Raw genomic sequence first — 11751 nt, 5'->3', positions numbered from 1 at the left:
AAAAAGTAATAAGAAAAGAACAAAATATATCAAGTAAATGTACAAATATTAAATCATATTTAAATTTAAATAAAATTTGAATTATATTCTGTTAATAATGATATGTAATCAAGCAACTAAACCAAAGTAATATCTGCAAATATCGCTATGAAAATGAATGATCAAATCTGCAATCTACGTGATTCCATATATTAAATATTTAATATAATTATATGGTGAACTCATTTAACTTCGTTTAACAATTGAAGCTTGCAACTTGCAATTTCATGGTTTATTTTTTTTTTTTGCATTTTCGTCAGCGCCACAATTTTGTGCCTCGAACTTTAGCTCGAGTGCAGAATTTTAGATTTCTTGAGCCAAGTGTTGTGTTTGTAAAGTGTGTATGTGTGTGATATGTGTGTGTGCGTGTGTTTGTTGTGTGCTTTGCTCGTAATAGTCAAACAGCTTGACTGCAGGGGGTCGACGACTTCCAACAACAACAACAACAGCAACGACTGCAATTGCAGTGGCAGCAGTGACAATATTGTCGGCATACTCGTATGCCACAATAATGAAATTTAAAAATTCATAAAATATTCGCACCACTAAACAAACAACAAGTAACAACAACAACAACAACAGCAACTGCAGCGCAAGTGTAACTCAATTAATTAATAACAATATAGTAGGAGCGAAAGCAACAGCAGTAGCACAAACAGCAACAACAACAACAACATTAACAAGAACAACAAACAAAATAATTAAGTAACAAAAGTTTCATATTTGCAACACCGCAAAACAAAACGACGGAAATACGAAAAAAAGTGGAATTAAACAACAACAATGAAGGAAGAATAAGTTCTAACGGGCCAACAGAGTTGGCAGGGTGTCAGAGGCAGCGGCAAAGTCCCAAAAGCTGTGCAAAGTTTGCACTAACAGTGAGCAGGGCAACACTGGCAAAAAGTGTGACAGAGAGAGAGCAGCAAGGAGAATGAGTGGGAGAGCAAAGAGCGTGTGGGCGTGCAGTTGTTGTTGCTGTAACTGTAACTGTCGTCTGTTGCTGTTGTTGTTGTTGTTACTATAGCTGTTGCTGTTCGCCTAGCAGAGTAGTGAAGTTTTTTAATGTAATTTTAAGTGGCATAAGTCGACAGCCAAAAAATATAAGCACACATAGTACATATGTTTGTGTGCCTGTGTGTACGTATGTGTGACAGGTGGGCGAATTGGGGCGTGGCACAGGCAGCAGCAACAACATCGCAATGTGCCAAATGAAGTTTGATATTTTACTATGCAACATGTTTAATACTGTACGGTATTTAGTATGTGTGCAAATTTTCCTACTTCTCGCTGTTATTGTTGTTAAAAGCTGCTTACAAATACTACGATGTGAAGGGAGCAAATTAGTGCAGATAATGTAACTGGAATTGACATTAAATAGTTACTAAATAAATTTGAACAAAAGTCGAAACTGAAAACTGCTCGACTAGCAGATACTCTGTATATAATATTTACTATTAATAATTTACAATTTTCACATGCCACTACATAAACATTAACTAAAGATAAGTAAATTTTAGATTAAATACAACCTTTATTTGGGGAAATAAAATTTACTTTTCACATAATAACCAAGTAAGTAGGATAGTTTAATAATATGTTATTTGATACAATAATATCAATATTATTATTTAAAGTTTAAGCAACTTATTTTTGGTAAACTTTCATAGATTATTTTAGAATGTTTTCTTTTTATGATTAAACATTTGCTTAATATAAAATTTTAGGCAGAAAGTGTTTTCGTTTCCGGATATTTTCATATGTCCTCATATTTTATTTTTAGATATTAATTAATAAATTTCACAAATTATTTTTTTTATGAAGTTCATGTTTAACTTTTTTTACGAAAATATGAAAATAATATAATAATTACGTAATAATATAATGCCCTGGTATGCGTTAAATTGTTTATTTTGTCTATTGTAAAATATTTAAAGTTTATATATTCTTACAATATTTTTTAAATTTTAAAAATAGGAACGCAAATTTTAAATTTGATAGAAATTTACATGGATTATACTTGGTTATATGCATAATAGTAAAACGTAAATGATTTTGTTTAAAATAATTATATCAAGATATAATTAAATTATAGAATTTTCATATCCAAAACTTTTTATTTTTGAATTTTTATTATTCACTACAAAATTACTTAAATTTTCAATCACGTTTAAACCTATTTTACAGACCCTCTACTTTTACTAAGTTGGAGGGTATCCAAAAATATTTGCTAAGCGAAGCAGAGCATAAAAACGTGGCACACGAAGCAGCGTTGCAGCAGAGACGCCGCGCCGTGCAGCATGGCGACGGCGACGGCGACGTCAACGTCAACGCTTGCCGCTTGTTGCGCGTGAATGTAAAAGGCATTAAAAATGGCATAATAATAGCATTCAAACTGTAATGTTGCCGGCGACGATGTTGCTGCTGCCTGCTGCCTGCTGCTGTTGCAGTTGCTGCTGTTGCTGTGGCTCGTTAATGTTTGTTGCTGGCGTCGCATGCAACATTCATATGCAATATTTTAAGCTTTGCAGTTATGGTAAGAGTGGAGAATCAAATGAGAGTAAGCGGGGACGAAACGTGTATCTAAGAGATGCTTGTTGTTGTTGTTGTTTTAGTTGTTGTTGCTGTTGGGGCACGCGGTAGTTGCAAGTTTGACATAAATGGGCACGGTAGCAACTCGTAAATTTGCTGACTACCACAAAGTGAACATATTTCTATAATTCTCGCGCTTGCTCTAAGACCACAAATGATGGCCACATTGCTAATGCCTAATGCTACATGAATATTAGCCGATAGCTGCTGCCCGAGTACCAAATATGAAAGTAACCACAAGAGCCAACAAATATTGTAAACTTCCAGATTAAAGAGAAGTGCTAAAGAATTCCGTTGCAATTTGTAATCGCATTAAACTGAGTTAAGGGCAAGAAAAGTTAGGATATCTCTATAAATAGTGTACTTGAGTTCTTAAGGTTAAGCTGGTGAACTTTGCTAATAACTTAATTAAAGTACAACTCACTTAAATGTTGCACTTTAAATATATCAATTCTTAAGATGAAATTGGGAGCACAATCTTCGATGGATTTGAAAAAGATTCTTTAAGGATTCATATAATACTTTAATCTATTATTACCACCTATTATAAGTATATTTAGAAATATATTTAATTAAATATTATAAAGTAACCACAAGAGCCAACAAATATTGTAAACTTCCAGATTAAAGAGAAGTGCTAAAGAATTCCGTTGCAATTTGTAATCGCATTAAACTGAGTTAAGGGCAAGTAAAGTTAAGATATCTCTATAAATAGTATACTTGAATTCTTAGAGTTTCTTAAGGTTAAGCTAGTGAACTTTGCTAATAACTAAATTATAGTACAACTCACTTAAATATGTTCCACTTTAAAAATATCAATTCATAAGATGAAATTGGGAGCATATTCTTCGATGGATTTTAAAAAGATTCTTTGAGGATTCATTCAATACATTAATCAATTATTACCATCTATTATACGAATATTTATCTTTTTTAATATTTCAATTTCATAGATGAAATTTGGAGACATAATCTTCAATGGAATCTAAATTAATTTTTTGAGAACCCATATTATTAATAGATAATATATATATTATATTTATATTTTTAAATACATTTATTTAAATATTACACTGCAATGAAAATATATCTTGACCCCAATTGAAATTAATATCTGAAGGTGCGAATACTTTTTATTAAACAATATTAATCAATAAATATCTGCATAGCAATCACATCATATTATTATATTTATTTCAAATTATCGAATTACTTTGGCTGATTTATTATACACTTTTACATTCGTATTTCTAAGCTCTTTGATCCTTTTTCCCGCTACCCCTTTCGCATTATACTTCTTATCAAAGCATATCCGCTTTCAATTACCCTGTGCAATTTTCCAAATTGCTGTTAAAGTATATATGTATATAGTACACAGATGTACTTATGTAGAGTATAAAGCGTTGCTTGGCTGCCACAAAGAGAAGCAAAAAGAAATGTTGAAGGCCGCAGACGAAGTTTGGGGCACAAAGTATATAAGAATATTTGACATACGACAATAGATTTCGAATTTTATGACTCGAACTCCTGCACAACTCCACTCGAGTGCTGCGAAAAGTGCCGTGTGGCATGCAACATGGCAATAGCAACATACTCAGTGTGGCACACACAGTTCGTATGCAACACGAAGTGCAACGAGCTGTTGCCAAAAGGATGTGCGTCCAACTAACATACGAAATGTTGCAAGACAGCCTGTTGACTGCCACCAGTTAGTGTGTGTTGCAAGTATAACTCTGTGTGTGTGTGTGCAGCTTAACCCTTGATGGAATGAAAGGGGTGAGTTGTCAAGTGTTTTGTTGCAGTTGAATAATTTTCTAAGTAGTTATCATCCAATTTCGCGTCAATAAGTTTTGAAGTGCAACATTTTTCAGGGCAAACATGCATTCATTAAAATATTTCATATTTAGAAAATAAAATTATTTGCTATGCAAGGTCATTAAGGTCGATTGATATAAAAAACCAAATCTACTTTTATATATATGTACATATATTTTCTCATTTATACATGTATAAATGGCTTTAAATATTTGAACTTTTTACGAATCCAGATATTCTTAAATATAGTAGACATTCGCATATTATAACTCCTTTGTTTTTATTTTATTTCGATCTTTTTAAATTAATTCTAAATTTTTACACAATTTTAGTTTTTATATGCGTTTACTATAAAACATCAAAATGAAAACAAATGAATATTACTTCAATACTATTCACTATTTAATGATAAAAAAGAACTTTACATTAAAAACTTCATAACATTTCTTATACAACCAAAATCAAGAATAAAATGGGTTAAGCTCATAAAAATAATATAATAATAAAAAACGATCGCACTGTTATCGCACTTCTGTTAATTTGTAATATGTAAAGTATAATTTCTTATAATTCTTTTAACGAGTTGTTAAAGTTTGACACATTTGGCGCCCTCATTAACAATTCGTTTAATGATCAGCGATCTATAAAAATATAAATATTCGTCTCATACTTTAAAGTAACAACAATTCCCAAGAGCCAGATAAGAACGGAGTATCAACTATGAAGAAGAAAACATCTCGCTAATCTCAGCTTAATACTTTTTATAGCTCAACTAATTAATGTCAATCGCTTCGAAAAGAGCAGCAAAAAAATAAATTTGTTTTCGTGACGATCGTTTTGCAGTTGAATCTCATCGAGCAGCACAAACAGTATGAAAGAAAAAATACACTGTGAACAGAGATTGAGGGTTAAGCAACAAGAGCAGTGTATGTGAGAGTCTAAGCATGTGTGCAACATTTCCCCTACTTTTTTGGTGAGAGCGAGAGCCAGTTTGCTCTCAGCTGTACAGCGTGTGTGTGACTAAACTGCATGTGTGTGTGCGAGTATGTGTGATAGAGAGAAAGAGAGTGAGAGAGCGCACATGCATGTTGCTGAACTGCATATGCTTTGCCTATGCGGACAACATGCAGGAAATGCACTCCGACGACAATGTCGCGACGTCGACGCTAGCTGCGGCAGTTCAGTGGCGTCGCTGCCTGTGTGTGGGAGCGCAAAGAGCGCGAGTATGTAAGAGAGCGAATGCATGTGCATGTGAGTGCTGTGTGAGTGCAATAGCGAGCACGAACTGACACGCACACACACAAGCATATTGTCTGTCTGCTTGCCGTGTCGATGTCTGTGTCTGTGCCTGTGTCGCTGTTTGTGTCGGTGTCGGTGTCGGTGTCTGTGTCTATGAGCGTGTCGGTGTGCGGCGTCGTTGCTGTGCTGCCGTCGTCGGTCGTAAAAACATTTTCAACGAGCCAACGGAGTCGCCTGCGTGCAACTTCAGCAATCAGTTTGAGTTGAAACGCGAGGCGGTTAACATGTTTTAAGAAAACGAGCTCCGGCAAAAACAAGAAACGCAAATCGCAACGCAAACGATTTTAAAGTGCCAACGAAAAATAGTATAAGCAAAAAGCAAAGAAATTACTACCAAGTGCTTGACCATTTAAATCGCTGAGTGCACGCAACAAAATACACGCAACAATTACAACACAACTACAACTTTAAGGATTACGGTTTACGCGACAAAGCAAAAGCAAAAAAGCGATCAAATATGAAAACCAGAAAGTGAAATACGTTTGAACAAAACAAAAATTCCCCCTCTCTTCAAAAAAGTCCTCCACATAGCAGTGTAAACGCTAGCAAAAAAAAGTCCAAGCAAAAGTTCCACTTTCGCGACTTGACGAAACAAAACGAAACATGTCGACGACAACAACAACAACTACAGTTACAAAAGCACGCCTGTTGCTGCTGCTGCTACTGCTGGCAGCAACGGCGACAGCGACGCATGCGCAGCAGTGCGCCTGGGAATTTGTGCGCACCACAATGGACATCAAGTGCAATGTGCGAGCCTTGGACATGGGCGCTGCGCTCGATCTCCAAGTGGCGGAGACAGCGAATCGCTTCGAGCTGCAGTGCAGCGCCGATTTGCTGCACGCTAGCGAACTGAGCAACGGTCTGTTCAAGAAGCTGCAGAAGCTTGCCGAGCTGCGTGTGGATGCCTGCAAGTTGCAACGCGTGCCCCCAAATGCCTTCGAGGGTCTCATGTCGCTCAAGAAGCTGCAGCTGGAGACGCACAATGCGCTCTGGGGACCCGGCAAGACGCTCGAGCTGCACGCTCAATCGTTCCACGGTCTGCGCGATCTGAGTGAACTGCATTTGGCCGACAACAATTTGCGGCAACTGCCCGAGGGAGTGTGGTGCAACATGCCCGGCCTGCAGCTGCTCAATCTCACCCAGAATCGCATTCGCGCCGCGGAGTATTTGGGTTTCTCCGAGAAACTGTGCCTCGGCTCGCCCAATGGCGCTGTGAGTGGCGGCTCCGAGTTGCAACTGCTCGATTTGTCGCACAACGAGCTGCGTTCGCTGCCCGATGCGTGGGGCGCCTCTCGGCTGCGTCGCCTGCAGACTCTGAGCTTGCAACACAACAATATTAGCACGATCTCGGCCAATTCTTTGGCTGGTCTCAGTTCGCTGCGTGTGCTCAACTTGTCGCACAATCATCTGGAGTCGTTGCCCGCGGATTCGTTTGCCGGCAACAAGGAGTTGCGCGAGTTGCATCTGCACCACAACGATCTCTACGATCTGCCTAAGGGTCTGCTCCATCGTCTCGATCAGCTGCTCGTGCTCGATCTCTCTGCCAATCAGCTGACCAGTCATCATGTGGATAACAACACCTTCGCTGGCCTGATTCGCCTGATTGTCTTGAATCTTTCGAATAACGCGCTGACTCGCATTGGTGCCAAGACCTTTAAGGAGTTGTACTTCCTGCAGATTCTCGACATGCGCAACAATTCCATTGGCCACATCGAGGAGGGCGCCTTCCTGCCCCTCTACAATCTGCACACCTTAAACCTGGCCGAGAACCGACTGCACACTTTGGACAACCGCATCTTCAACGGTTTGTTTGTGCTCACCAAACTGACGCTGAACAACAATCTGATCAGCATCGTCGAGTCTCAGGCCTTCCGCAATTGCTCCGACCTCAAGGAACTGGATCTGAGCTCCAATCAGCTGCTCGAGGTGCCCGAAGCAGTGCAGGACTTGAGCATGCTGAAGACACTCGATTTGGGAGAGAATCAGATCTCGGACTTTAAGAACGGCACCTTCAACAATCTGAATCAGCTGACGGGTCTGCGATTGATCGACAACCGCATTGGCAACATCACCGTGGGCATGTTCCAGCAGCTGCCCCGTTTGAGTGTCTTGAATCTGGCCAAGAATCGCATTCAGAGCATCGAGCGTGGCGCCTTCGATCGCAACACGGAAATCGAAGCGATTCGTTTGGATAAGAACTTCCTCACCGACATCAATGGAATCTTTGCCACACTCGCTTCGCTGCTTTGGTTGAATCTGTCCGAGAATCATTTGGTGTGGTTCGACTACGCCTTCATCCCGTCCAACCTCAAGTGGCTGGACATCCACGGCAACTACATTGAAGCCCTGGGCAACTACTACAAACTGCAGGAGGAACTCCGAGTCAGCACCTTAGACGCCAGTCACAATCGCATTACGGAAATCTCCCCGAACTCGGTTCCCAACTCGATTGAGTTGTTGTTCATCAACAACAACATCATCAGCCAGATTCAGCCAAACAGTTTTGTGGACAAGACACGGTTGGCTCGCGTCGATCTCTACGCCAACGTGCTGTCCAAGCTCAACCTGAACGCGCTGCGTGTGGCACCTGTGGCACAGGACAAACCCCTGCCCGAATTCTACCTTGGTGGAAATCCCTTTGAGTGCGACTGTTCGATGGAGTGGCTGCAACGCATCAACAACCTGACCACACAGCAGCATCCGCGAGTCGTCGATCTGGGCAACATTGAGTGCCTCATGCCACACAGTCGCCAGGCGCCAGTGCGTCAACTGTCGCATCTCACAGCCGCTGACTTCGTGTGCAAATACGATTCGCATTGCCCTGCCACATGCCACTGCTGCGAGTACGAGAGTTGCGACTGCGAGATGATTTGCCCTAACAACTGCAGCTGCTTCCACGACGCCAACTGGTCGAGCAACATTGTCGACTGCGGCAAAATGGATCTGATCAACCTGCCACCACGTCTGCCACAGGATGTCAACGTCTTGTTCTTGGATGGCAACAACTTGCCACTGCTGCAGGCTTCGCATTTGAGCGGACAACGCAATCTGCACACGCTCTATCTCAACGACTCGAACGTGCAACAACTCGAGCCGGGCAGCCTCGCCCAGTTGCCCAATCTGCGCGTCCTGCACCTGGAACACAACAAGCTCACCACTTTGGATGCGGATACATTCCGTTCTTTGACTTTGCTGCGTGAGTTGCATCTGCAGGGCAATCAGCTGACGCTCATTGGCAATGCCACATTCGAGCCGCTGGTGTCGCTTCAATTGCTGCGACTAGACAACAATCGGTTGAGCGTGCTGCCACTGCAACAGCTCTCGAATCTGCAGTACCGCAACAATCTCCAGGGACTCACTCTCGGTCGCAATGCGTGGAGTTGTCGTTGCCAGCAGCTGCGCGAACTCGTCCAGTTTGTTGCAGACAACGCTCTGGTGGTGCGCGATGTGGCAGACATCTATTGCGTGGATGCAGGCATCAAGCGGGAGCTCGAGCTGCTCGGCTTGGGACAGGAGAAGCTCCCCAGCAGCGATTGCTCGGAGCTGCTCGATGCGAGTGCCAGCAACATTAGCTCCGCTCAGGATCTGACCAATGGCTATCGCTTGCCCCTGCTCGCCGCTGTGCTCGTGCTCATCTTCCTCGTCGTGGTGCTCATCATCGTCTTTGTCTTCCGCGAGAGCGTGCGCATGTGGCTTTTTGCCCACTACGGCGTTCGGGTGTGTGAACCTCGCTTCGAGGATGCCGGCAAGCTGTACGACGCCATCATTCTGCACTCGGAGAAGGATTACGAGTTTGTGTGCCGCAACATTGCCGCCGAGCTGGAGCACGGTCGTCCACCCTTCCGTCTCTGCATCCAGCAACGCGATCTGCCACCTCAGGCGAGTCATCTGCAGCTGGTCGAGGGAGCACGCGCTTCCAGGAAGATTATCCTAGTGCTCACACGTCATCTGTTGGCCACCGAGTGGCAACGCGTCGAGTTCCGCAATGCATTCCACGAGGCGCTGCGCGGTCTCGCCCAGAAACTGGTCATCATCGAGGAGACGAGCGTGTCCAGCGAGGCCGAAGATGTCGCCGAGTTGGCGCCCTACCTGAAGTCGGTGCCATCGAATCGCCTGCTCACCTGCGATCGCTACTTCTGGGAGAAGCTGCGCTATGCCATCCCCATTGAGCTCTCCCCCCGCGGCAACAACTACACCCTGGATCACCACGAACGCTTCAAGCAGCCCGTCTCGCCCGGTCTGATCTTCCGCCAGGCCCCGCCACCTCCTGCCTACTACTGCACCGAGGACATGGAGGCCAACTACTCGTCGGCAACCACTGCGACACCCTCGCCACGCCCCATGCGACCTGTTGTCGAGTCGATGGCCATGCGCCCGCCCTCGGAGCACATCTATCACAGCATCGAGTCGGAGTACAGCGCCTATGATCAGCACGAGGCGTTGTCCATGATGCCCAGTGGAATGTTGCATCATGCGCATCCGCATTCACAGCAGATGCAGGCTCATCAGCTGCAGCAATTGGCACGCCAGCAGCAGCAGCAGCGTCTGTTGCAGCCACAGTTCCGTGCCCCAGCAGCGGCTGCCTCAGCGCCTGCAACATCCACAGCGCCTGTGCATTTGCGCAGTGGAAGCGGACTCAGCCAGGCTAGCACCAGCACACAGTCAACAGCTCAGGCTTCCACTTCCGCAGCTGCAGCACAACAACAACAACAACAACAACAACAGCAGCAGCAACAACAACAACAGCAGCAGCAGCAACAGGCAGCTGCTGGCGGCGAAGTTGGCAGCACCAATAAGAACAGTGGACAAGCTTTCCTGGTGTAAGCTATCTCGCTGTCTCGCTCTCCCCCTCTCACTTACTCGCTCAACGGTTCCTGCGCAAGGGCGGCCATCTTGAAGCTGCTCACAACACAAACACACGCACACACAAACATACTATGTGTGTGTGTGAGACAACAACAGAAAAAGACTTTTTCGTAGGCATTTCTTTTCACATGCGCCTTCGGTGTTCAAGTGTCGTTTGTTGTGTACACAGACACACACGCATTTACACACACACACACACTTACATACATACAGAACATATTTATAGGCTTATTATTAAATCATTATTATTATTATTATTACTATTACCATATAACAATTACTAGAAATGTTGCAAAAAACACTTTCAAATTCAATGTGATATATTAATTAAAAAAATATTAAATATATACAATATATATATATATATATATATATATATATATATATATATATATATAAATGAAGGTCACGCCCCTCCCCCTAACTGTAATTGTAGCTATTAGTTTCTAGCCAGGCAAAAGATACACCTAAATTTAAATTTAAAACGAATTCAACACCATAGCGAACTAAATAGGATGGAGAAAACATTCGTACATTCATTCATCAAGCTAATAACTAAATAATTAATATATATGTGTATATAGAGGGATCCGAATATATAGAAATTGACAAATTATTTAGCACACTTAATGTATTTATGTAAAACTACGATAAACTAAATTAATTAAATTAACTTAAAAAAATGTATTATTAAATTAATTACTACAATTACAAACACACACACAACAAAAACTATATACGACAAAAATAAAAAAACAAAAAAAAAAGCATTATAAAATATAAACGAAAACATTTCAAAAAACAAATCAACCATTGTGTTCTCAATTTTCTGCGTTTATGCGAGTGAAGTTTTCAGGAACGATTTTCAGATACAATTAAATTATTAATTTATGGACGTGCCTCAAAAATGCAATTATTTTTAACAAGCTGAACAAACAGCTGCACTCAACGCTTTGTCAGTTTTGTTTGTCGCGTATAAACCTCAACATTTAACTAAAAACCTAAATATGTAACTAACTAAATAACGAAATGAAAACTATGCACAAAGTTAATTGCATGTAAATAATTATTTATAAATAAATTAATGGCAAATGCACTCAAATAAATGCATCTGCACAATTCACATGTAAATTAATATTTTTG

At 41.6% G+C, this 11751-nt stretch overlaps 1 protein-coding gene across 1 annotated transcript; it reads left to right on the top strand.

The window, feature by feature from the left end:
• Positions 1-5944: 5944 nt before the first annotated feature.
• Positions 5945-10976, top strand: LOC117568945 (toll-like receptor 7). The gene has a single exon (XM_034249883.2). It carries the CDS (start codon positions 6346-6348, stop codon positions 10564-10566), a length of 4221 nt encoding a protein of 1406 aa, XP_034105774.1. The 5' UTR covers positions 5945-6345; the 3' UTR covers positions 10567-10976.
• The last annotated feature ends 775 nt before the right edge of the window (positions 10977-11751 follow it).

This window comes from Drosophila albomicans, chromosome 3 (assembly GCF_009650485.2).
Source record: "Drosophila albomicans strain 15112-1751.03 chromosome 3, ASM965048v2, whole genome shotgun sequence".
NCBI lineage: Eukaryota > Metazoa > Arthropoda > Insecta > Diptera > Drosophilidae > Drosophila > Drosophila albomicans.
The sequence above is the reverse complement of the archived record's forward strand: the minus strand, read 5'-3'. Positions and strand labels throughout refer to the sequence as shown.

What these genes read in the sequence shown, in the direction of transcription:
- LOC117568945 (XM_034249883.2), top strand. Translation starts at nt 6,346, where the DNA reads ATGTCGACGACAACAACAACAACTACAGTTACAAAAGCACGCCTGTTG.